Source organism: Athene noctua, chromosome 6 (assembly GCF_965140245.1).
Source record: "Athene noctua chromosome 6, bAthNoc1.hap1.1, whole genome shotgun sequence".
Classification (NCBI taxonomy): Eukaryota; Metazoa; Chordata; class Aves; order Strigiformes; family Strigidae; genus Athene; species Athene noctua.
Window position 1 is genome coordinate 27,465,300 of NC_134042.1, and position 27,762 is coordinate 27,493,061.

General features: G+C 40.4%; 1 protein-coding gene across 8 annotated transcripts in view; it reads left to right on the forward strand.

Annotated features, from left to right (window-relative positions):
* TTLL5 (tubulin tyrosine ligase like 5) overlaps nt 1–27,762 on the forward strand; it is a 140,805-nt gene that overhangs the window by 65,379 nt on the left and 47,664 nt on the right. For 3 of the 8 annotated variants that reach the window (XR_012633888.1, XM_074909988.1, XM_074909990.1), the window contains one exon: nt 13,857–14,011. Coding sequence is in view for 5 of the 8 variants with exons in the window: in XM_074909988.1 (XP_074766089.1) it covers nt 13,857–14,011 (155 nt within the window). In the remaining 3 variants the exon portion in view is untranslated. Of the gene's footprint in view, nt 1–13,856; nt 14,012–21,429; nt 21,548–21,744; nt 22,039–24,270; nt 24,927–27,762 lie in introns of those variants that run through there. The other 5 variants (XR_012633889.1, XR_012633890.1, XM_074909991.1 and 2 more) reach the window with 5 other exon arrangements.

Consider the following 27,762-nt stretch of genomic DNA (forward strand, 5'->3'; position numbering starts at 1 on the left):
TTCGATTTTATCGTTATATGTTTGGATTTTGAATATCTGGTTAGATGATTGGCAATGTCTTTTTCGAAAGGTAGGGTGCATTTGTAGCTCTAGGAAGCTGAATAGATTTTTGGACTCTTCTACATCTAGTTCAAGGTTTTGATTCAGTCTGGGCAATTCCAAAACTAACACAGGCACTCTGGTCTTTGCAGGTAGGTCTTGAACTTTAAAAGGTAAGTCACAAAAACAAAGCATCTTCTTGTTGATGGACTCAGCAGAGAATGTAAGCACTGAATATACCAGTGATGCTGAGGCTTGATCTTGCATCAGGCCAGACCTTACTTAGAGAAGTTGATCTTTCAAAGCCTGAAATGATATGGAGACCATCAGGAGAAGCTTGTTTGCTTGTCCAATAATATTCAGAGTTGTCAGTCTGGTTCTCTTAATGAAATCAGAATTCAGGTTTTTTAAGCTGAACTTTGTCAGTAAACTGTTCAAAAAATTTGGTAGTGAAATGTTTTCATTCAGGAAATCCTGATTTGTTGAAGGCTAAATATATGACAGAAACTGCTTCCTTGGATAAAACTTAGTATCTAAACAAATATTTAGGAAAAAAAAATGAAAAGCATCTATTTCATTTTAGTCTTTTCAGAAAAGAACTTTAAAAAAATAAATTCATAGACTTCCTCCTTAAAACCACTCATTTCCTACTTGGCTTCAACACTGTGGTTTCTTAGGGACAACCCAGGTTGTCCTCTTGCTGCCATTAGATGATTTTTAAACTTCTGTGTTCCTACCATGGCTAGTTACTGCTAGTTAAATTAGGAAGTATAAAAGGGGGAATCCAGAGAGGAATTCACAAAGATCTACATGGGAATGGCAGTGTAGTTTCCTGAGCGTAGCTGTGTTGGGTGACAGAGGAGCATACTCTGGTAATTGTAGATGGTGGAGGCTGAAACCTGTTTACCCACGAGTCAGTGAGCCATGAATAGGTCTGCTCAAGTCTGAAAGTGGCTGTGAAGTGCAGCAGTAGCTCAGGAAATGTGTTGGTTTTGATAAATGTGTCTGTATTGCTTTTTGCTTCTGTGTTCTCTCAAGACACTTTTCCACAGAAGAGGTGAGAATGTATAGAAGGAGAATGAAGGTGCTAATTGCTGTCTTTGTGACAAGCAAACAATAGAGACCTCAGCTCTTAGCATACAATGTAGATTTTCAGAGTGACCTTGATACATTTTGTATTTGGCTACACAGTGTTTGTATAGGCTTTGCTTCTGTAGTGAAATATAGAAATATGGTTTGGGTTGTGTTTTAGTAGTCTAGTTTAGATGATCATGAAAAAGATCCATATAGAAAGGGATTCACAAATCAATGAAAAGTTTAGAGCTGGAGCTCTATCTGACACTGGATTTCCTTCCTGAGCCTGCGTCCATTCAGTTCTAGACATCTGCTCTCTGCTGAGATTCTCCAGGCCATGATTCTGCAATAATCCCTTTGGAGAGATGAAATCTGAAGCTTCCTTAGTATAAAAATTTGGGTGGCTTAGTTGAGGACAGTTTTTCTTTTAAGGCAATCTGATTCTTCAGTACTGAATTTATGGCACATAGCAATTTCTAAACTGAGCCTATTATGCTGACTAAGCTAACTTTGACTTATTTAGGCAACTGCTTGACAGGATCCCTTAGGAGATGGTCCTGAAGTGTATAGGGGTCCAGGAAGGCTGGACACTTTTTAAGAAGGAAGTCTTAATGGCACAGGAGCAGGCTGTCCCCAGGTGCTCTAAGAGAATCAGGTGGCAGAGAAGACCACCCTGGCTGAACAGGGAGCTTTGGCTGCCACTCAGGGAGAAAAGGAGAGTTTACGGCCTTTGGAAGAAGGGGCTAGCCACACACAGTGATTACAAAGATGCTGTGAGGCTATGCAGGGTGGAAATCAGGAGGTCTAAAGCCCAGCTGGAAATTAATCTGGTTTCAGCAATCAAGGACAACAAGAAATGTTTCTATAAGTATGTCAACAGCAAAAGAAAGACCAGGGAGAGTCTCCATCCCCTGCTAGACGCAGGAGGAAACAGGCAACAAGTGATGTGGAGAAGGCTGAGGTGCTTAATGCCTTCTTTGCCTCAGTCTTTAATAACAACACTAGTGGTACTGAGGGAATCCAACCTCCTCAGCCAGAGACAGAGACTGGGAGAACGACCCCCCACAATCCAGGAGACAGTCAGAGACCTGCTGCATCACACAGACGTACACAAGTCTATGGGACCAGATGGGATACACCTGAGGGTGCTGAAGGAGCTGGCTGGGGTGCTTGCCAAGCTGCTTTCCATCATTTACCAGCAGTCCTGGCTGACTGGGGAGGTCCCGACTAATTGGAAATTGGCCAATGTGATGCCCATCTATAAGAAGGTGTCAGAAGGATGATCTGAGAAATTACAGACCTGTCAGCTTGACTTCTGTGCCTGGGAAGCTGATGGAGCAGCTCATCCTGAGTGCCATCACACAACACATGTGGGACAACCAGATGATGTGTGCCTTTGAGGATCCAGCATTAACGTGATAATTTCATTGGTGAGTAGGATAATAAGGAGGTATTTGAGCTCAAAAGGTCATAAGAAAACAAGTAAGAAAGCCCCTGTTAAAATTCCCCAAGTTTCAACTAAATTAGTCTTGAGGATAGTACATTCTTCCCTATTTTGTGAAAAATGGTAAGTGTGTGGAAGTGCAAGGTCCATGAGAGTGTTTCGGTTGAGGACTAAAATCAGGTGGAGTTCAACATATCTGTTCTGTCCAGCCTGCTGCCTAGCCAGTCAGAATGCATATACTAATTAGCAGTGAACAGGCTTCTAATTTGGAACTAGCTGCAACACATGCTGCTTCTTGCTTGTAGGGTAGGGGAACATAGGGAGGAAAGATCTTGAAGATATCATAGGTAGCAGACTTGTGAATGATGTGGTTATTGGCCAGGGAGACACACAGGGATGCCACAGGAAACCAGATTTTATTAAAAATGCTATTGATAGATTAATTTATTAATTCAGTGGGGATATAGTCTAGGTCTGTAGCAACAAATTTTGAAGGATATGGGCATTAGAGATATTAAATAATTTCTTTTGCATTATTTTTCACTATGGTAGATACAGAAGAGATACGTTTTCCTTCCAGGTAATGAAGTTAAGCTCCTAGGAGAAAAGACAGGCAAAAAAATGTTTTGTGTGACTTGTATGGCTGGATGGCTTACATCGAGGAGTTCAGAAACACAACAGTGAAGTGACACAATTTCTGCTGAAATGTGTGGTCAGTGGTAAAGCTGGTATGGAGGACAGAAAAGCAACAAAAGTGCTTATCTGTAATAAGGGCCCTAAAATTTCCTGTAAATTAAAGCAGCAAGTTTTGCTCCACTAGCAGGTATATATAAAACTGAAATAAAATGGAATTTTAATTCACCCAGATAAATATAATTCAGACCAAAAAAGACCCCCAAACACCCAACCCATGTCTCGATCTAGTAGAATTCTTTGAACCGAGAAAAATGGCATCTAGTGGAACTGGTTCTTGTTGTTCAAACTTTCAAAGAAGTTTTTGACAAGCTTTCAAGAAAGACTGTTAAGCAAGCCAGGTATCTGTAGGGTGGAGGGTAGAGTTTTGTTATAGATCAAAACCAGACAGAAAGCAAACAAAAGACTAATTAGCCAGTTTGCTATGCAGCAAGGGGTAACTCAATATGCAGAATACACACGATGGAGTGTAAAAATTAAAGATTTGAAAGGAGGAGGTTCATAACGACTGGCATATTATTAACTGAAGAATGAATATAAAAGCAAGTTATTGCAAGGTAATATGGGGTGTGAATTTACAGTAGATTAACTACTCTATAGTGTTCATCCATGTGAATACATGCTTGTGCAGCTTATGTTTACTACATGAGGTAACTGCTTTTTACCTTCAGTATAATGTGGGCTACAAGTATCCAGATTTTCAGTTACTGTGAAGTTACATGTGTGCTGTAAACCCTACCTCCTGGTAATTTGTCAGTACCTCTGCATTCTTTTGTTGATTATTGTGAGAAAAGCTAAGAGAAATTTAACCACTGCATTAACTGGGCAAGATTATGACAGAAGTAGTTCAGTGCTTACAAATAACTGATTACATGGCAAACAATAATTTTAACTACTTAAAGTAATAGGCTTTGAATTAATAATTTAGGGAAGAAAAAATGAGTTTTGTTCTGGAAAGCTCAGTGGACATGCCTGTTCAAAGTCAAGTGGTAAAAGCAACAAACAAAAATGATTAGCATGTTTAAGGAACACGAAAGGAAACAGCGTGTAATTATGTAAGCATCAATTACATGCCCTCTCTTGAAATACTGTCTTCAGTTTTGCTTGCCATTCCTAAAGTGAATTCAGGAAAAACAACTGGGATTCACAGAGGAGTGGCTTCAATAATTAACTGCAAAATGCATTTTTAATGAGGAAGTGAAAATATCGTTTGTTTGTTTAGGGAGGAGATAGGTGTGAAGGAATTAAACAGAACAGTTGACGACAAGGTAAATAAAGTTGATTTTATTCATGTTTCCCATAATAAGAAGGGGATATACAGTTTAGTAGAAAGACATCAGAGTGAAAACTGATAATAAAAGTGAATAGTTATTGTCACAGAATATACTTACCTTTTGAAACATGCTGCAACAAGATAGCATTAAGGCAGAAAGCTTAACCGACCATGGTTACCTCAGATAGAATAATGAACATTTTGCAAATGATAGATCCCTAGGTTTTAACGTACATAAATAACAAATCAATTTTCCTTATCAATAAGATGGTTCAGTTAAATGCACAGAAACTAAAATTTTTTCCATCATCTGAAGTATCTCAGGTAGGATAACAAATTTGGTGGGCCATTGCTCTGAACTGACCTTTTGTCTTTAATACTAAGGAACATGTGCTATGCTGCTGCTTCCATATTTATGACTTCTTTGCTACATTGTTTTACTGTAGTCAAGCTAAATATTTCCTTTATGATGAGAGTACTGACACACTTGTGAGGAAACCAGTATTTGAAATTAGCAATTTCCCTAATTATGGCATGCAAATGATTGCTAATGATTTTTAGAGTGATGATGTCTTTGTCAGTATGTGTAGTGGTTCACGTGCAGTGTTGTCACTGTGTTAATGATATTTGATTCAATTTTTCAATGGTCCTGAAATTTTCTTGTTCAGTTTGCCCATTGCTTAGCATGAGCCTAAGATAGTAACAGTACTATTAGAAAAATCAAGGCAGATACCTTGGTGGTGAGCTTGGGAACGAAGTCTGAAGATGCAGTTCAGTAAGTCCCTTTCACTGTATAGGGACTTAATTGCCTTTCTTGCCTTCATTTGTGATATAGGGACCTTACTGGCTACTATGTTACTTCTGGACAGCTGAACTAAGAGGGTTTTTTTGTCTGTACCTACTGTTAGCCTTTGGTCTTCCCTGATGGATAGGTGGATGAAGGCTGTGAGCAAAATGATCCAGACTACTTTTCCCTCTGCTGTGTTCCTTACCAGGCATTAATCCTAAAGGCTTTATTTCACGTGTGTTTAGCATGAAATATTTCTGTGTGCTTGTATTGTGGGACTTTCAATGGGGAGGACATTGAAATGCACAGCATATGTGTAGATCTAGAGCCAGGTGGCTGGATCCTGGATATGTATGTTTTTTTCTTTGTGAATAGCATGCTACTTCTCTCTAAAATATGCTGTTAGGTAAAAAGGTTTTCTTCTGCAGTGCTGGATCTGTGTGAGGTCCCTATCGCTGGCTGGTGTGGGGGGCTGCAGTTGATATCTACCAGGCTGTAGTACTTTGTAGTTATTAATGCTAGTGAACTGAAGAATGTGTTGAGTTGGCCAGCTTCACCAAGAGGAGGAGGAAGAGGAGGAGGGGAAGCCTGGTGGGAGCTCTGCCCCTCTCTGTGAGGGAGAGTGTGAGATTTCAGGACCCAGCTATCATTAGGAATAGCTACAATTCTTCTGTGCAGCCAGGGAGTTTAATCATAGGGATAACATCAGACCACCCAGGCAAGGGCTATACTGAGCTCTTCTCCATCTCTGCTCTGTAGCCAGTCCGTGCCCGAGATCCAGCAGCCAGGATTCCTGCAAACATGGTGACAGATCCGTAGGAGGATGGACACTTTCCTCATTCTACATTTTTAATTTGGACAGAAGGTGGAAATTAGCAAGAAGCAAATGAGTTTACTAAACCTTAGGACAGGGGAAAGGGAGTGAAGAAAAATTGGAATGGGATTTTACAGTGCCTGAGAGTGACCTTGTGGGAATAATATGCCACAGCAATCCCAAAATAGAAAACTTCAGCTTAATATCAGCTACAACAATATTTGAACTTATACCACTCCTCAGTTACATGGTGTGGTATCCTGGCCTGCCTTGTACTCAGAAGAGGAAAAGTGCCACAAAGCAAACTGCCAGTGTGCCAGAACACACTGTACTGGTCCCAGTGGGCATCAGCTCTTTCAGCTCTAGACTTGAACAGTGCAACATGGTGATTGCAAAAAGACCATGAAACTCAGGGTGCGGCAAATATCTGCAGAAATTTGGTGGGGGTATTTTCCCCACCAAAGCGTATTTTTCAGCGTTAGTCCCTTGCTTTGACTCAACCCACTTTATCTGAGTCTTAATCAGATTTATTTTCCTTATGTAACCATTTGGTTGGCTGATAAAGAGGTAAAAGAAAAAAGCATCTCATTGTAACTAGGAAGAGAAGCAAGAAGCCAGGAGATGAAGTCTGAGGGATATTTTTCTTTCCTCTTTCACACAGCTCTACACTGCTTCAGGGCATCATCTCCTCATCCCCAGGCTGTTCACACAGGAGCTGGAATTACTTTTAATACTACTGGTTTGTAGCATCAGCAGTAATATAACTGGTCTCAGCAGAAGTTGTAGGAAGCTAAAATGTCAATGTAGTTTCTGCAGTGCTCGAGTTGAACACCTTCTGCCCTGAGGCCCCAAAGGGAATAGGAGCAGAAGCTTTTGTTATGATGCATCTGCAGACCTGCAGAGAGTTACTGAATGGGCCAGGTTGAGCAACTAGAACTCCCATTATGGGTAAGATTACACCCTGATCATCAAACATTTGGTAGTACTGTGCCTTATCAAAATCACTCCCACTGGGAGGTTTTAGGCAGAGTGTCTAAATGAAAACCTGACTTTTTCAGGAGAAGGAAGAGGGGAGTTAGCCATCCACAGCGGCAGCACTAAGTTGTGGGGTGGTTTTTATTTTTCATTGTTAAATGGATGCATACGCTGGAGACACTACAAAGGAATTTGCAAGTTTGTCAGGTTTCCCAGGAATGTCTCTGGCAGGTCTTTGTCTGGAACATTTTCTGGAGACTGGAACAGTTGTGCTCTGTATGCATATGTATATCCTGTAAGCTGGTAAGCTCCATGAGCAGAAAAGGAATGTCACAGGCTTTTGGCCAGATCAGCTTTGGTACACACACAGATTTCACAATATCCAGCCTGTTAGCCGCCTTCTGCAAATTCAAATCTGTACATAAAATGTAGGTATTTTAGTATGGGGTGGGGTCAGCAAGCTGGCCTGGCTAACAAAAAGGTGGCCTAGAAAAATCTGTTTGTATTACATGGTTTCCTCAAGGAATTTGTAGTAGGTGTATTTCGTGCTACTACTCAATGAAAGTGTGTGTATGTGTTAGAGATTTGTGGTTTGGGGTTTCCTTTGCCTCCTAAGGAAAGAGGCAGGTTAAGATCCTGTGATGTTTCCCATACTGGGGTGGCCTATTGGATTCCGGTATCTCAATGCATTAAAGCAGGCAAAGCAGGTGGACTGTTTCCAACACCACTGGAAGACCTGAGTGCTCGATTAGACCAAGTCGTGCTAGCCTGTACTAGATCACAGATGTACATGGCAGCCCTGTGGTGAAGCCAAGAAAATGCAACATGCAGACTGGGGAGAGGGCAGATAACAGTGAATATTAATATTGTTATCGCATCTAGTCATAGCCATCTCTGAAGGCTGAAAGAACAAAAATATAACTAAAAGAATGCAGGAATTATTTTTTTTTTTAATGGCAATTTGTTAGTTCTTCCTCTCTGTTCCTAGGAATAAAAATATTTCACTGATCTTAAAAGCCTCAGGCGTATGTGTGTCATGTGTCTGAGGAAGTCTTGGCAGGTGAAAATACAGTGACTACAGAAGCCAGGTAAAGGGAGAAAAGAATTTTTTTACAAGCTGTTGGATAAAGATGGCATTGCTGATGAATGGTAAGTAATAAAATGGAAAATTAGGGATTAGTTGAAGGGTCTTGAAGGAGTCAAACAGCACACAGGAAAAAGTAGATCAAAAGGCAAAGGAGAAGATATTACAAATGATGAGACATTTTGCACATTTTCAGTTTTCTAGTGGAATGCTTTCTTCTTTGAGCTTATTATATACTGTTATCCTGTCTGAGGCATCAAAACCTAAAGATTCTGGTCTGGTCATCAGGTAGAGGAGCAATGATCTTGTGTGTGTCTTACCATGATTCCTGTCCAATCTTTCTTTAAAGGAAAAGGGTTTTTTTTAGTGAACTGCTGATGTTCATATATACCCTTGAAGGGTTGATAGGGTACATTGTGCCAAAACCTTTATGGCATTAGGTTTCCTCCTTTTTCAGACTGTGAACTTTTTATCATATTTGAAGGGTTTTTTTGGAAGAGGCAGTAAAGTAGGCCTGTGATGACTGTGTTCTTTTGGCATATCTCTTAGTCTTGATCTTTGAAATATGGCTTAAACTCTGGATCCATTTTCCTCCTTGACAATCAGAAAGATCCAAATGGAAATGTAAGATGTGTGAACTGGAGAGGATGCAAGTGTGGCTCCAAGTAAGAGAAAGGGTCTTTAAACTTTGTTAGACCTCCAATCATCAGCACAGGCCATAGGTTGTGACAGGACTCTGGAAGAAAAATACTAAGACTGCCAACTTGGGAATGTGAAGTAGGCATTTTTTGTAGTGTATTTCTTGTTCAGTGTTGTATCAGTGAAACAAGTGAAACTCAGGATCTGCTGTTCAGGATGTTGGTAATGAAAATTTAAGTCACTTTTCCACTCTCTGCCAAGAGTGACAGAGTAATAACTTCTAGTGATGATGTGTCTCTGATCACCCTGGCTGACTCCTGCAAACCAGCAAAGAGAAACACTCAGGCTTTTAAGAGGCTTTTCTTGAGTCTGTGGAGGCTGATCTGTGGCACTACTTATTTATTTATTAATTTTTGACCACTATTAATATTTGCTGCTTTATCCTATTTGAATCATTAGAGAAGATCAAAATGAAAATATTTTATTATAGAAAAAGGTTCTTGAATATGATAATGGGAAACTATTGAAAGAGTAGTATAATGTAGATCAGAAATGTGAAAGCTATTAAGCTCCTCTTCTGACTCTTGCTTGTGATTTCTTAAATGTACTATACAATGAGCCTTTTTCTGTAGGATGCAATTCATTAGAAACAAATTCTATCCTGGAATTTTCTTTATTCCTATCTGTATTTGGAGATTTCATATTTCCTATTTAAACTATAAAGCAGATTAACAGAAACAACCCCTCAGCTCTCATGTCCAGCACTTTTGGGTATCATTCTGTGTTGTGGCCTTGCTTTCAATCTTAAATTTATTCAGAAGTAAATTTGTCTGAATAAAACAAGACCATAGAGACCAATTTTTTTAAGCTTATGTGTGTCTACTGTCAAGAAAGCAAGTGCACTGTAGTCATAAACTTGTAGTGCTTAAAAATTAAAAAAAAAAAAAAAAACAGATTTTGGCATTATGAGATTTTGGCTTATTAACATTGTATCGAACTAAATATAACAGCACACATATGTTTTCTAACACAAGGCTCTATTTATCGATACAGCTGTGACAACCCACATGTTCTTCCCTATTTCTTGGCATTAGATAATCAATAGAAGTACATCAGTGGACTCTCCTGCTTCCGTAAGAGCTTTTGGGGATTTCTATCTCATTGTGTTCTTCACATGTTTCTTTCAACTTGTGACCTTTTTGCTGTTCTGCAACAATTTAAAAGTTGTAGCAAAACTTTATGAATCATTCTATCATGAGAGATATTAACTGTGTATTATCCTGCCTTTTACAGACTCCACAGAGAACATTGATGTGAGGGAGAGATGTTTGAAAGTAGGAATGCTTGAAGCATTCTAGCATTCTCTGTGCAGTGCAGCTCACAGGTCTCCTGTCATACAGTGTTAGAAAAAATACTCTGAAGTCCCTCATTGGTAGTGAAAAAGAAAAATCTTACCAAGCAGGAAAGTTTGAACCCATCTTGATACAACTCAACATGAAAACTAACTTTATTCCTGCAGATCTGCACCACTAACCACTTTCCCTGTTGAGCCCCACTAGCCTGCCTTTCTTGGGTTTTGGGGCTTTTGTTTCGGGGGGGGGGGGGGGGGGGGTGGTGGTATTGCTTGTTTTGTCTTCCACTACCACAATTTCTGAAACTGCAAGCTATTCTTTATGGAGATTTTGGTATCTGCTTTGATCCAAGTATTTGCCTCTATAAAGGGAAGAATACAGTTTCATCAGGTGCACAGGAGGACTAGCGACTAGAAAATGAAGCCGCTCTGCTGAGCACAAATGTGTTGTGGGTGCCCCAGAATCCACCAAGGCAACATCCTGGCCAGCTAATTACAGCAGCTGAAATGTCTTAGTGCATGGCACAGTTAACAAGTAGTAACACCCATCTGGGTGGGCTGGCTGCAGCTAAACCTTATGCTCATGCTGGTGTTCTCTCCCTCATTCTGAATCCCTTGACTGTATTTAATCCTGCTGTAGTTTAAACACCTGTCTTTCTGGTATGTGTGAAATCTCCCTACTACCCGTGCTAAGCTGTTTGCTCACCTGCTTTGCTTAGAAAGACACCTTTCAAATAAACAATGATACAGTATTAGAGAGGAAAGCATATCATATTAATAGAGCAGGGGTGAGACAGTAATTCATCAGACTAAATGGTTATTGGTATTAAGATGATGAGGAGAGAAAATTGGATAGTCATCTTCATTTCACACATTGGATGTGTTAGCAAAGTTGTGATCACTGTTGCTGGCAAGCTAAGAATTGTGTATATATATCCTATTTAATTTACCATGTTGGCCTCTGTTTGCCTCATTTGCCATTCTTAATTCTTTTCAGACAATAAACTCTTTGTGACCAGGAACTGTCATTGTTAGGTATTTGTATAGTGCCTGGTACAATCAGAACTAAACCTAATTTGAAGCTTTCTGTTATTGCAGTGACAACGCTTTAGATTTTAATTCAATTCTACAGAAGACAACAACATTTAAGAGTGAGGTAAAGGCATCAAAGTGCAATTTCTGTGTCCCACATGGATTAGAGGTAGAGGCATCAAAATGACACTTAATGCTGTTTTCCATATAAGTTGGGTAGCACTGCCCATTACTAAACTTGCCTGATACGTCCCACTGTAAGATCTTGTTTTAAACTGCTTGTAATGTTCTGAAACTTCATCCATTTGGACTCATGTTTTCTGTGATTAATGTTCAGTTTTCAGAGCACTTTAAGGTGAAGTGTTCTGGCTAAAACCAAGTCTGGATTAAAAAAAAAAAATTCCGTGCATTTTAATGTCTACAGAACTTTTCTTTTAAATCTCTGGATCTCCCATGCTTTGGAATATCAATTCGGAATTTTAAATTTTATCCAAGTTTGATTACACAGTAACTATCTAAAAAGCTTCAGGTTAAATATACTCAGCAGCACCTGCTAAGGCTTCTCAGCTTCCTGGAGGTTCTCTCCACACGGAGGATGCTAAACTGAATTTCTCTGTATTTGTGTTTCTAGAGTACTGAGGCCTGAGGCCCCATTCTCCTGTGTTCTTAGTGACCTGGTCCATGTTGGGTTGGGGGCCTGTCTGACTCAAATGCAGAATGAGTGGGAATTCTGCCAAGGTGTGGAGAACAGCTAGGACAAGGAGGTTGGAAATTTGGACCCGGACACAATTTGGGAGAGGACACTGAGAACCATTCAGGTGAAAGGACAGACAAAAGGAGCAGGCTGGGGAGGGGAATAAAACTAGAACCACTTGGATATAGGGCATGTGAGCAACTGGAAGAGGAGCTAAGAATGAAAGTGTGGGAAGGCAGGTTAGATAACTACTCCCCTGGAAAGTTCTAGGCCTGAAATGGTGTGGCTCAGGGGGGCCAGCAGTAGTAGGGGGGCGAGCAGTAGTGGGGAGGCCAGTGTTGAAAGCCTGTAAGAATGAAACTGAACTGATCAAACTAAGGAGAATGACAGCTGAAACATTGAAGCTGGGACAGACTAGGTGAGAATAATGACACACAAACAAGGAGCAAAGAACAGGAAAGGATGGAGCTGAGAAGGGATAAGACGAAAGTGTTTGCTTTTGGAGAAGTGGGCAGAAGCCTAGTGCGTAGCCACTATAATTTAATCCTGTCCAGAACCTGAAGTAGGAGTTAAGATTTCTGAATTTACAAAATGCTTAGATGCCTTGTACTACTAAACCACAGAACGAGTGGCAACCTACTGTGTTGCCAGTTGAAATGGTAGTTTGTGTTCCAAAGTTCAGTCAAAGTCTGCAGTCCTGTACGAGTCTGTTGTAGGTATGAGTGTAGTGTATTGCAGTGAAGCTGGTATGTACCTGTTTGAGTAATTGCACACAAATTCTGCTACAAGAACATTGTTAAGATCTCAAAGCTGGGAATTCACAAGATATGCTTAAGTTGTCACGCTTAAGTGACTTTATAAGCACCACCTTTAAGATCTGGAGTAGATGCAGGGCTAGTTGTTAGACTCTTCTTTCTGTCTGTGTCCTATGTCTCATTGGCTATATGCCTTCCAGTTGCCACAGAAGCAAGCAGGGGCAATACAAGTAAGTCTTGCTTACCATATGACCTTAATCTTGGTGCAGAACTGGGATGTGATCATGTAATTAAAGGCAGTAATAAACTAAATTCTGGCAATGCCTGACTGGGAATCTTAGCTTTGCAACCTTTGTAGTGCTTTGTAACTTTCATAACTATTTTTTTTCGAGTGTAAATTAATACTATACTGCTGTAGTAGATGCCATTATGTGAGGTATTCAGGATCTCTTCAGTAAACCAACAGATCGTGCCTGCTTGCAGAGTTCCGTCTTTCAAGAAGCAACACAGGAAGAATGCTCAGAGAAAAAAACAATGGAATACATTTTATATGCTTAAAACTGTATAGATAATTTCTTCAGACCTTGATATAACAAACATAGACGTAACATGATTTTAGGCTACCTTTAGCTAGTGTATTTATTTGTGTAAACAGTTTGCAGGTGGTTGCGTAAGAAGTTTCTTTCAAGTGTGGTAGAGTTTGGTTTTGGATTTTACACATGCCGTTGGATTGTGCCTGTACATATGTATAGAGAGGGGTAGACAGAGAACAGATGCATATAGCTGGCTGAGTTACACAGCTCATGATGATTGGGCAGACACTCTGGTCTCTGCTTAGTGTCATATGAGCTTCTAGCTTTTGATTAGTGCATGTAGAGTTAATTTTTCACATGGCAGGAATGATGTTGCTTTCTTACTTTGGGATTTTTGCTCCATCTTTGTTCTTTTCCTCCTTTGTTCTTCTGTGAATGGAAGGATTGTAGTTTTAATGCTGGTACTTGAATTTATCTCAAGCATGGTGACTGTTGGTGTCATCTCTTCCACTGCTTCATGCAACTAGCATCGTTTTTCTGCATCTGAAGATTTCACTTCTCCAGTAGTCTTAGTTCTCTTAGTAGATACTCTATCCAGTTAGTGACACCTTTTATTCTTTTCTTGGCTTTTAATTGTTTCTGATGTCTTTTTTTTTGTTTTCTCTTTAGTTAACAAACCTGAACTTGGCAAGTGGAGCTATAAGCAAAGGGAATGCAGCTGCCCCACAAAGCTACCGGTCACCACACAGCAAAAGAGGGTCATTTTGGGCTGTTCAGTCAGACACTCATATAGCTGACAAAAGATCTGTCTCTTCAGCAGTCAGGTAAGTTAAAATTGCTGCTCCAGCCTTTTGAAGAAGAATGCAGTGCACTCAGGAGCTCATTCATAATTGGTGTTTGGCTTCTTGCTCAGAAGATAACATCTATGGGCCTACTACTCGTTCTTCTTGGGACTATCCTAGATACTAGGCCTATGAAAATAGAGCTATGTTCCCAGAGCTGGCAGGTTCATGGTGAAATAAGGGCATGAATGAACATGTAGAATGAAAGGCAAATGTCTATTTCTCTTCAATCATTTCTCACCCCTGCATCTGTAAGTTTAGGTTTGCTGATGTTGAGACATACATGCAGAATGCAAGCTTATACCTGATACTGCAGAAATCTCCACTAAAGCCTCTTCTTCACGCTTTTTCTTTGAATGTCAAGTTTAGATTGTTCAAAGATAAAGCAGCATCTTGCAGTGTTTAAAAAAGTTTTTTTTTCAGATGGCTTCTTTATGCTCTTAATTAATTTTGGACATTGGAATTTATATTCATGGCTGATATACTCATGGAGCTCAGGGCGGAGGAGTGTGATTCTGCAATAAAAGCATTCTTCCTGGCATTGAAAGACCAGCAAGATTTACCCCAAGGATTCTGGATCTTGAAAACTTGGAGCAAGGCAAGCGTGCTGCAGTAGTCTGGGCTGAATACAGGCCCACAATTGCTGGATATTTGAGGTTTTCCTTTGCCACTTCAGTAAATACTATTTATTCCTTTGCCTAAGCCTTCATTTTTGTCTTTTCAAATAGAATAATGAGGCAGAACTTCTCCAGCACATGAATTTAGGACTGGAAAGCACTGTATACATTAAAATACTGATTCTTGACATTGGTGCCTGGATGCTACTGGAAAATGGAGAGAGGTGAGAGACAGACACACAGTGCAGAAGGCATGTGACCTGAGTGGTCATCTGTTCCCAGATGGGTCCTTCAATAGGAGGATTGGAATGGGATTTGGAAAGCTCAAGTAAAATTGTTCATATTTCATCAGTCACTGCTTTTCATCCTGCCTAAAGAAGAGGAATGTTAGAAATGAATTCCTGGCCTGTTTCTGTTCCAGCACTATGTTTGCCTCTGGGGTTTAGAGTTATTGAGAGAGGTGGTGGTGATTCTGCTCTTGGAGCCCAGCCAGGCGAGCTATTACCTAATCCAAATAAAGAACCTATCCAACAGGTGTAAACTGTCTTCCCTTCTTATGTAGCTTGAGAGAGCAGCAGCGTGCAGGCTGTCCTAGAGCTTCTGTTCCTTTCTCAACTCTTCTTGCACCTCTGCATGGTCTCACAGTTATAGCTGGAAAAGGTTTACTCATTATCAGAATCTTCTGTTGCAGAACTCTGCAGAAGTCACCGTAATTACCACATTGCTCTGAAACTATTTTTATATTTTACCAGTAGATCTGAGAACCTACCATTTAATGCCTGGAACTCCACTCTGAATGACTTCCAGGGCTGTGCCTCACCCAGCATTGTGTGCATAGTTTAACACCTTTAGAAATTCTCTTTTATTTTGTACAGCAATCCTAGTACTTCAGAATTTTCTGGTCACAGCTGGTATAAGATTCCATCTTCAAACCTTTATGAACCATTTGGTCTTTCAGTACTTCAGTTGTTCTGTTTTTATCCTCAGAGCTAGAGACAGAAAGATGTCTTAAGACTCTTCATTGTAATACTTTATCTTCATGGCTGCTTGTATAGAATGGCCAAAATACCAGGAGTTAAGTTTTATGTAAATCTGGAAATGAAAAAGGAGATTATTGAGGCTGTACTGGATTACTTGGGCTATGAACTTTTATTTAATGAGAGAATTCCAAAGGAAATATCAAGGTCATGATATATGGAGATGGCTATCTTGTATCATAAATACCTTTTTTGCTACTTGATTGCTTACTTTGGAGCAAGCAGTTCATAGAAGGTCATCTGATGGGTGTCAGCCTGTGCTCAGTACTGGATGACTGAAGAAAAGCTGCCTGTTTTGTTCTATTAAGGTTCTGATCTATTAATTGTAGAATTCAGCAAGGATGGCAGTGTTTTATAAATGGATTTCTTAACTGGCTTTCACTTGGCTCCAGTTCAAACATCTGCCTTTGAAACTCAGTCCTTACAATTTTTGTATGGTTCTATGGTAAACCTAAGCCATTTTAGTGCTCCTAAGTTTTGTTGGAAAATTTTGTTTTGGTGCTCGCAATCTATAGGATTCAGGCTATTCTTACCGACAAATCCTCCTCTTTAATTCCCACTCTCCCAGTACAACTTATCTAAATGTTTATCAAAAGAAGTTCTCTCTTATTTTGTTGAATTCTTTCGGCTGTATGAGATGAAGTGCCAAATCGATAGTCTACTTGCCAAAAGACAAAGGAGATCTTGAATTTGTAATATAGAGACAGAGAACAGCTCTGGGTATGTTAAAATATTTTTTTAATAAATCTGCACTGCTGTGCCTTTTGAGATTGCGTTTTTCTGGTCACTTTTTATAAGCATTGGTGCTATTCCCACTCAAATGATGGCTTAGGCTTTCCCTGTACCCCAGACAAAAAGCCTTCTGGGCTACACAAGAGGTGAAATGTTCCAAGTTGTACATGGGCTTACTTCTGACTACTGTAACATGGCTGTCAGCCTCTGCCACGTTTGCTGCAGCCCTGCCTTTCTTGCCTTCTTTAACTCATTGAGGCTGTGATAAATCTGTTCTCTCCTTTAACTGTAGTCCTGTTGCAGTGCCCCATTTCAGTTCTATTGCAGTTTCTCACTCTGTCCATCAGGCAGTATAGTCACCCTTTCACATTCTGCTGTAAAGGCACTAAACATGGCTACGTGTTTCTAATAGAAGTATTTAAGATTCCAATATATAATTTTATCACAATTTTAGTAATGTAATCTAAGGACAACAAATATGAAAGCAATTCCTTATTATCCAGTGAAACTAAGTTCCAGTCGCTGAAGTCAAGACCCTACTAGAACTGCTGTTGAAATAGTATTCTCTTGAAAGCATTCTCGGTTGCATAATAAAGGTAAAAAAAATCTGGTGTTTAAGAGAATGAAGCTTGTTGATTCAGAACCTAAACTAACTTCTGAGTACCTGTTGGCACATAGTTGCATAATCCCTAGTGCTGGGGATGGTAGGCGTTCCTAGAAGCTTCTGACACTGGAATCTGCAGCTGCTGTGTCACTTTTTTCTTGAAAAAGACAGTGGATTTCTCCTCAAAGAATAACGTGGGCTCTGCAGGTCACTTAATCTCCAGGAGCTGGACAAAAGCTAGTGAGAAAGATTGCTCTTGACTGGTACAGCTTTCTGTGTTTTAAGTCGGCATCTTGGATTCAATAGCAGCCATTCTTGTTCAGGTTCATCTTTTAGAACTCATATAGGCAGTCAGTTGGCAAAAATTTGTCAGTGAAATGGTCAGTGTTTTCTCAGACCTCTGTTTCATTAGCTTCTTGTTCTTTCATAACATCTTTCTCAAACCTAAAGGCAAGACCAACCTAGCACTTCTAAAGTACTCAACATATTTTTCCCTTGGATCGTCTGACAGATTTATCTAATTTGGTTAGGGCAGGCAGGCAAGCAAGCAAGATTCTTTGTCATCAGTCAGAGAAATAGAATGGCAGTCCAAATTATACCAGACAGCCTGGGAGGACTACTGCAGTTAGAAACAAGGGATTTTCCTCTTCTCATTGCTTGACATGCCCAAAATACTTCTTAGCTCATAATTTCAGCCAAGGTGCTCAGGTTCATCGAGGAATGATGTTTTGTTGGCAGGCTGTCTTATCTGGGCTAAACTGCATAAATTGCATACAGACTTTTTCAATTTTCTGATCTAAGGTTTTCTAAGTTTAATTTGTTCTGGTGTCATTCTCAGTGGTAGTAACAGCGGGAGCTGCTCAGGGCTTCACAGGCTGTGTGCACATACCTATGATATGTCCAGGTTCCCAAACAGGCTCTGCTTTGTGTATTTTCATTTTTATTTTTCTTACCTGGAAGTACTGAATGGGGTGGGAAAGTAGAAGATGCTGCCCAGACATTTGGCATCTCAGGCTTTCAGGACCCCAAACAGTATGCCTCGTGTCTGGAAATTCTGGATATATATATATATATATATATATAGATATATATATATATATAGATATATATATATATATAATATGCAGTAAGCCTGCAGCTTTTTGAAGAAATCAGACTTCATGCCCATTCACAGCATAGTTAGAGCATTCACATAGTAGGTGCTTCTGAGTCACATTGCATATATTTACTGCTCCTGTACAAATCAGCTGAACAATATGGGTGCAGGAAATCCAGTACCACTTAAAACATTATCTTCCTGTGCCTGTTATAATAGCAGATATGTATTAATTTTTATCCCAAAAATTGTACACAGAAAAATGATTGTACACTCCACTCTCTTGCATATCCCAGCTCACAAACTAAGACCCCTGTGCCACATCCTCTGACAATCTTAGACTGCTTTTGCAGTCTCCCAAACCAGGAGGTTCTTTTTAATCACTGGCCTTCCTTAGCCTCTGCTGGGTAGTAGATACTTTTTATCATTCTTCGCCATGTAGTGCCTACTACTGCTTTATGTTGATTTTATTTACTGCTAAGAGTACCTGTACTACATGTTCTAGATTTCAGATGTTCTGCTCTGATCATACTAAGTATATGTCTTTTGGACCTGTGAGAATATAGAAGAATCTCTGATCTCTTTTTGAGAGTTTGTTCTGTGCTGGTGTAAATGGCTTCTCTATTTCCACTGAAACTTTTTTTTGCCAGAAAGACCTCAGGCAACTATCATAGGCTAATTGTGGTTCACTGGTCTTGATCCTTTGTGTCAAAGGGGCAGCTTGCTGTGTTTGATAGAAAGGGAAGGTAAAAGTGGCTTCATTGTTTCCTCAGTTTTTATGTTAAATTTTGGAGGTGTGAAATGTAAAAGAAGAAATCAGGCTTGGACCTTGACTAGACAGGCTCTGAAGAGCACTGAGAAGAGTGATACTAGAATAGCCAAGAGATGTGCTAACGTGCAAGGTGATTCGTACAGTGACAGAGTGAGCAGCTGATGGAACAGTCTTGCTTTCTTGCAAGACTTACGAGCTAGGCCAAGGTGGGCTTAGCATGGCAGAAGCAGCATGGATATTGCAGTAGGGGCTGTGGGAAAGAGCTAACTCCCTATGGGCTTGCAGCTAGAAGTAAGGAGAAGAGAATTCCCATGGATCCTGGCAGCTAATACCAAGTTTTTATAAGACTAACACTATTTCTGTTACATGTGTTGCTTTGTAGTTCTGCATCTTAAGGGTTGATAGCGACTTTATTCAGTTCCAAATCATTTGTTTCAAGCTTCTTGCAGTCTCTTGCAAGGTAGAGGCTGCTTGACTGCTGTCCTAGGCCGCACTTGCCAAGTGGTCGGAGCCTCTTTCTTTGCGCAGCATATAGGTGCAAGCTAACTTGTGTGCTGCACTGATGCCTCTGGAGGAACTGAAGGGAGAAAGCAGCAGACACTGAGGGCTACACAATAGGCCTTCAGTTTGGTTTGAGCAAACTGCATTGACCTTAGCACCTCCCTACCTAAGCAGCACAGAGGTGCCAGAGCAGCAGCAGACCAACAGCACTGAGTCCAGCCCTGTGCTAACATAATCACATGTCTGTTCCTTGTTCCTCATACTGCCTGTCCTCCTCTCTTTTCTCTTTATCTCTTTACCTTAATGCCTAAATTAATTCAATTTCTTTATTTGAGGTGGAGGAGTAATTGAGGGTGGGTATAGTGATTTTCCGTGACTGATCCCCTGTCTGCATATCGTCGGTAGCCCTGTCACATTGATTCTGCCTGTAGTCCTTGAGAAGCATAGTTTCTGTGAGCCCCAAGTTTGGGGTTTGGTCTATTATTACCTTCTGTTCAGAGAAGGTTTGAGGAGGGTGGGAAAAAAAATAGACATACTGCCTGGATAGTGGTACGTTCTTTCAACTCACCCTGTCTCTAGCTTGTGCATGTTCTTTCTCTACCCATGCACGTTTGTGCCAGTAACATCCTTCCCCTGCCCCGGCAATCTCTTCTGGACTTTTTTATACATCTCCCAGGGTCACTGGTGACAACTTGTTAACTGTGGAAGTGAACTGGCTGACTTAAACTTCAAAAATACATGGCTTTGCCTTGTATTTTTTTTTTAATATGTATTTTGGTCACACTAAAGAAACTTGTAGTGGCAGGTCCAATTACTCTCCATCCTGCTCAGAAATCGCCCTGTGCTTCAGCACCATGGGTTGGCACAGTCCTGATGGATCCCTGCTTCCCACAGCTAGGCCTTGGCTCTGTCTGTCTGGAGCCTCCGGGAGAGGAAAGGCGGAAAGCTCGTGACTTGCCCAGACAGTCTGAGGCCTGGCCCTGCAGCCTCGGCTCCCCAGACGCTGTTGAGTCGGACTTGGCTGGCAGCCGCTGCGCTGTTACTTTTCCGAGGTAATAAGTGAGATTAATCGCAGGACCCTTTCCAGAGGCAAAGGGGGTTTGGGCCACGTGCAGGGAGACTGTGGGAGCCAGTGCTGGGGCTGTGAGCTGGAGGTGAGAGCTGGGGCCTCGCAGCAGGGCAGAGCGGGGCACTAGCGGACTTGTGTGTGGCCTCTCCACTCAACTACTTCTGTGAGGCATTGCTGGAGCTGCTGCCTGGAGCCTGCCTTGGACTGGCTCTAGCTGAACAAAGTGGGCAACACGTCTGCATTACCTGTGTCTGCTGGCCTTGGGCAATTAAAGCTCTTGCAAGTAGCTCTCAAAATTTGAGTGTGCAGGTTTCTCTTCAACTGCATGACTTCCTTTCAGAGAAGATATGAGGATATTTCCTATTATTCCCAGCAAACAGCCCATCTTTATAGATGGAGGGGAGTGACAGGGGTTTCATACCTTTCCCCAAGCCAATACTGTGCAATGGTTTTGGGTTTTCTCTTTTCAGCTGCCTCCACAAACTGACCTTACCCTAATGTTAATATAGGATTTGCCATCCTGGACTGGGCTGCCAATCTGTCTAGTTCTCCCTCTGTGCTTCAGAGCAACTACCACCATTTTCAGTAGAAACACAGAGAACGTTCTGATGGGCAGCAGTGAAATTCCCTGTCTGGGGAGGAAGCTTGCTTTCACCCTCCAACTATTAACAGCTGGCTTGTAGTTCTCACAATACATTCTGTTCCACATAGTCTAGTGTGGATGTTGTCGTTTATCATATATTTTTACTTTCTGGAAAAACTGTAGTCTCACTGAGCTGTAGCAGTGAGTTCCACAGGTGAATTACATATTATGTGAAAGTTTCCTTTTTTTTTATTTTCCCAAATTTGCCAAAATTCTTCAGCACCCTTATTATGTGAAGGCAAACAGAAATGCTTGATTTATTTTCTACACTATTTATTCTCTATGTTTCTATCATCTCCCTTCTTATTTTTTTCTCCTAAACTAAACAGTCCAATTCAAGTTCTAAATGGAAATCTTCCCAGCCCTCTAATAATGGTCTGGCTGTCTTTATAGAGATGACAAGAAATGAAAACAGTACATCAAGTAGGAGTAAAACATTGGTTTTATGTAAGTAACACTATTGTATCTTTAACACATAACTTACATATTAATATATCTTGCTGGCTTCTGACCATGCTAAACACTGATTTTTTTTTTTGCTTAATATGTAGTTGTTTTTCTTTGATTATTGCAGTAAATGTAAAACTAAGCAACAGGTATAGGCAGTTCATGCTGATACAATTTTTTTTTTCTTTCCTTACCAGTGGACTCTCCTCTTCCTGCTTTCAGCTGCTACCAGTGGATTTTGTTGGTTGTGATGGAAGTCACATGCTGTTTTCTGTTCTAATATGTGTCTAATTCAATATAGAAGTTGAAATCTCTTAGTGTCTTGCACTACTTGACTTATAACCTCCCCGCAGCCATCTGTGATCTTAAATCTCTTTGAGATATCCTGTGTAGGTTCTAGGTATTTCATGTTGCAGAGTGACCAGCAGATCTCCCTTTCCTCTGCATTTATTTAAACCTCCCAATCCACTGTTAAAATACTTGCTTTCCAGAGTGGTATTCAGAGGGTTAATGTGCCTGTAGCTCTCACTTCAGTAGCTCTCATGGGGGAGATCGCTTCTGCTGCTTACAGCCTTCTAGGAATGAGGGGACCCCCACAGTCTGGTGCTCTGTGGGAGCTGCTCTGGCCACAGCAGCCTTTCTCTCTAGAGGAGTTCTGAAAGGGTTACAAGGGAGCCTTGGCTGTTTCTTTGAGCTATTTGGAAAGGACGGGCCTCAGACAGCTTGGCAGGAACCTGGGGCCCTGTTTTTTCCAGCCCAACCCTTCCTTCTGCACTGAGCTGTCAGGGAATCCCATGAATGTCTGGTTTCTCCCCTTTCCTAATTTTTTTTAGCAATACTTTTATCCATCCCCAGCTCTTCCCCACGCAAGGACCTCAAGATTTGTCCATTGATTGGTCTTGCAGGTAGTGAGGTAGAAATGAAAGCTGTGATACCATGCCATAGCTGTTGGAATTAGTTCACGATTATGCAGCTGCGAAGGGCATTGGGAGGTTTCCCAGAAGAGCATTCTTTCTGGCATTGATTTTAGGGCAGGTCCATCTGGCCTAAGAACAGAGGGATTGAATGGGCCCATCTTTGAACTGTGCTATTCCTGTGGGTCACAGTAAGGCACTTTGAAATCTCAGAGCTGCATGTTCTGTATCCTCCCTACCAGACACATAACAGAATGCTGCTTTGTAAAAATGGAAATCCCCTTGTAAGCCAGGCTTATTAAGGATAAGACAGGTTAGCAGCTTTTCCTTCATTTGCCTTGCTCTCCAGGGCTGTCCTGAAGTTGAACTCATTGTGAATATTTTTGAGATTTCCAGGTCTGTGCTATACCTTTTCACTTCAAGAAAATGGAGATGTCTACAGGGTAGTGTTAGAAATGAAGTTTGGCTACTGGTGAGAGAAAAGGTCTTGAACAGTTGGTGTTGTATAGCTGAGAAAGAGAAATTGAATTAGGATTATTTTGCTATCACAGTAAGCCTGTCAAATGTTGGGAGCAGGGTGTGATCTGAGATCCATGTGGAAAGCCTTTCCAGAAGGCAGCCCTCATGTGGGGCAGTCCCTAGACAACTCTCTGAAGTCAGTAGCCAAAGGCCTGGAGTCAAGCTCAGAAGAGTTAAGGGTTTCACTGACCAAGGGCAAATGCCAGAGCAGGAGATAGCAAAAGAGGCCAAAGGGTTTTCCTGCCTGCTAGCCTTTGTTTTGGGGCTACCTTCCATTGTGAAGTTTCTACCAGCAATGCACATTTTCCATCCAGCCTGAGGTCATGCTTTAGCTTGGCTTGCTCAGGATGAGCGTGGTGCTCTTTTTGGTGTTTTATCTTGTGATATAAATGGGAATTCCCTATGAAAAGCACAAAGAAACCCCTTTCTTATCCCTGAAAGTGTTAGTCAGCCTTTCCTATGAAGATCCTGCTTTGTCACATGATTTTCCCCACCTTTCAGACTGGGAAAGTTTTGGAGCTGACACAAGAGTTTGTGGATTGCATGCTGTTGGCTCCCTGACAACCTGTTTTTCTCCAGGACTCCTCTGGGCTGCAGGTATCAAGCAGCAGCTGTTTGTGAGCCATGCAGGGCTCCAGCATTTAACAGAAACCTCTTTTGAAAAAGGGAGAGGGGGAAAAAGAAGGTGTAAAAATTCAGGAAGTATTTCAGCTTCCTTGTGCATGTGGTGACAGCTTTTCTTGGTGATCCTGCTCACTAGCTCATAGCTTTTTGAAGTGTACATATATTGTGTAATCTGAAGAAGATGGGGCAGCCAGAACACCACTGTGGAATGCAAGATTTTTGTTTAGAGCACAGTGTGAATTACAATAATGAGTAACATTCATGGTTAGTAATACTTTCTTAGTCTTTATCCAACACTATATACTATCAGCCAGTGAGCAGTTTGACCAAAATGCTCTAGGTAAGAGGACTTGGTTGGTAATGAGAAAGAAAGTATTTTGGTGTCTCAGGAAAGCTGGTTATTGGATTGTCCAAAACCACTGCTAATTACAAAGATTTTTAAGTGCACTAAGGCTCTGCAGTGTCACAACAGAAATACTAATGTATCTAGAGTCCTTCAACATGAACAGTTATGTCTAGGGTTTCATTCTGTAACAATAGTTGAAAGATGGGTATACTCTAAAAAAAAAAAAAGCTAAATAGTGCTTTAAGATACCACAGTTTCCAGACACTCTCCTGTTGTACTCACTGAACTTTTAACATTTCTCATCCAATTACTGTCCACAGCAAACCACGTGGGGAAAGGCCAAGGCAGCCTGGTTGATCCAAGTCTACTGAAAACTGGCCCTGAGACAACAACCTTTAGTAAAAGGAATTTCAAAGTGAGAGAGCCTTATCAAAGACACTGTTTATGTTCCAGCTGCTGGTATCCATGGTGTTGCGTGGCTTCTTTGCTTGAATATCAGATTGCACCTGGCTCAGTAAATGTCTTCCACTGCCCTTTCCATCTTTCTGCTGTCTGGCACATGGAACTCGACTGAAAAGTTAGTGTAAGATGATTGTTATCTGGCAGTGCTGCACATGCTACTTGGCAGTTCTCTGTCAGGGATGCTTAGGCTGGGCAAGAGTCACCCTTTGGAGCAAAAGGGCTGTGGCTTATGTGCTCTTAACCTTTTGTATATGTAAAGAATTCTTTATTTGCTTGTTGCTGAAAAAGAGTTGCGATCTTCTCTGTGAAGAATGTAGCCAAGTTGGGCTGTGAATATCTTCAGTGTTGAAAATTGAATTTTCTTCAAAATTTAGCTCAGAAAACTTTCAGTTTGGTAGACTGTGAAGAGGAGGAGAAAACCTCAAGTCTGGACCATCTGTTTCTTTTTTGATATTGGAATAAAGATGCTGATGAGTAAAGAGGTGTCAGCTTCTCTTCACTTAGCATTTTGAAAAGCTATAGATGCCAAGACTTGAAATTGAGTAAGTTTAAGAATTTTGTTTGTTGCTGCCGATGACTGAGTTTAGATCTGCAAGGAGGTAACAGTCATACCAATGAAGGCTTGGCATTCCTAGAAAATGTTTGAACTTTCAGATCCACATGTATTTTTTACAACTAATACAGCATTTTCAGGGATTTTTCTTTTCTGAAGTTTTAGCCACAGAACAGAATAAATGAAATAATATTCTTTATATTAGTCAGAAGCTCAGGTTTGATACCTATATTTGTCTTTTTTGGTGCTGATGAATAAGTATCTAGGATTTATGGTTTCTATCACTTACAAACAATATTTCTGCTCTTTAAAGATGACATACTGCTTACAGTGCAGTGACTTCTACTTCCCTTGGCTGTTTCTAAAAGATTTCAAACTGTGATATTAAAAAAAAACCTTGAAATAACTTGTTAGAAAGACTGTTCTGTTCAATATATTTCTGATTTCAGCTCCACTAGGAGACCCTTGGGTGTAAGATTCTTCAACAGTCTCATCATGCTAAAGATTTTGGCTTCTCTGTAAATACCTTTTGGTGGATGATAATTTGAACCGCAGTTAAAGGCTTTCCAACTCAGGCAGTCAACTTCGCAAAGAGAACATGATCTCATATGTTGTGAAGAAATCAACAAGGAAAACATTGTATGTGGAAGATGTAAGCACAGGCTCTTAAAACTCCGAGAGCCCCAAAAGTGATTCTTCAGAGACTTTGCTGCTCTTAAGATGAGGTGCATTGATAAACACATCTCTTTCTAATAAAGACCGGCATATACTCAGAATATTCTCCAAGAGAGTAAGATTTTTGGTTCTTACTGACAGCAATCCTCCATGCCTTCTGTTTTCAAAATTCCTTACCAAAAAAAAAAAAAAAAAAAAAAGTTTAGAGCTTATTCCTTATGAACAATTTCAACAAAGGCTGCCTATTAAGATCTTTTGGAAGAGATGCCTTTCATAGAGTTTGGTTTTGAATATTGAGGACTTGCTAACCTTTCTTCAAATTTGAAAACCCTCAAGAAGGAGCTGTGTTTTAATGTGGAATTAATTTCATTAAAAATCCACAGGAGCAATAACTTTCTGTTATCTATTAAAGTTCACAAATAATTTTTATAAGTAAATGCATATAACAAATTTAAAAATTATTTATTAAATAAAATACCTTAATAGGTACTGTTAAAATAATTTTGGAAGCCCAGTTTTAATAACTGGATTATTCTGGTATATTTCAAGAAACTTGGATCCAGTCCATTTTTAGTCATTTAAATATTTTGTCCTTCTGTTCAGGACATTGTTTGAATAACTGATTTTGGTTTTTTTTGAAGGTCAGAGTCATGTTTTCATTTGTTTCTGAAATTCTACTTTGCTGTTGCTAACCCAAATGATATAAATATGAATGTATCCTCTACTATCTGTGTAAAGGGATCAAAAGGTATGCACAAACTTCTAGGTTGTTTAGAGGCATAGGAGTCGGAGTATGATTCATGTAGTGCAGTGCTTTGTTGGTATTTTCTAAACAGAACAAATTTTTTTTTTAACAAATTATGACCTCTAAAGCAGCGCAGAGCCTGAATATCTTAGTGTAGACATTAGGCCTGTGTTACTGAGGAGCATTTCTGTGAAAGGGAAGAGAACTGTAGTGCTGGATATTTTGCTGTTTGCATGTCTTGCTCTGAAATGATCTAAATTCCCTGATATCATGTTAACTTCATAGATGGGGAATTGTTCTGCTTGTTGCTACAGAATGCATGCATCTTGTTTATCAAAATCTCACTCTGATGTTTATGATGCATATTGTTAGGTAGTAAAACTAGGTTAACAACCACTCTTGTAATTTATTTTCAGGGGCTTTTTCCAGTGTCTGTTATTTGCCTTTATGCAAGAGCTTGCTTACTGTCTCATACATTCCCGACTAGTCTCTAGAACGCCATAAACACAGTACCCAACACGAAGGTTAACCTCGTTGCAAATTACTAGGTTCAATTCAAGCCATCTGGAGGCCATGTTTGGACTCTTATTTGTCTGTAACTCTTATTTGTCTTATTTCTTTTGTGAAATGTACCGGTTGTGGCCTTTGTGAGAAAAGTCTACTCAGAACATTTGCTGAAACATCATGAAAGGCAAGAAGTACAAAGAAGTGGCATATAATGGAGATTTCTTGATTGGATACTGGATGCTATTGTTATTGTCTTCTCTTGATGTGCCTTATCTATACTGGGAGGAAACTCTTGAAAGGACATTATTCCACTAAGTGGCAGGGATATTTTAGTCTGCCCTTATAAGGGCTTAGCATCTGCAGCTGCATCTTTCATGTGCTCATGCTTAGCATTACATGCAATCTCTTGGTGAAATTCCTGAGGTAGTGATTCCATGGTTCCCATCTGTGTTCCTGAGTCTGGGGAGCTTCTGACTAATTATACAATTTTCTCTCTACGCTGTAGGAAACAATTCTATTTTGGCTCTAGAAAAAGGGTTTGGGTTGGACTGGAATATAGGATTACATAACTTTTTTTCATCTTTAACCACAAATTCCTGTGAAAAGCTATTGCACTTCCTCTGCAGATACCTGCTCTTGGCTTTTGATTTCCAGAGTCATTAGAAATATTTAACACCCATATACAGTCCAGAAGACCTAGCAATTGAAAGGCTTAGCCAAAATCAGTCATTAAGGAATCCCTAGTTGCATCCCAGAGTTGCATCCCTAAGGAAACATCACCATCCCTAGATTCCTATTCTTCTCAAACCCCAAGGGGAAAAGATGGATATAGTATGCAGTTGGGATGACCAGCAGAGCTGGCACAACTGC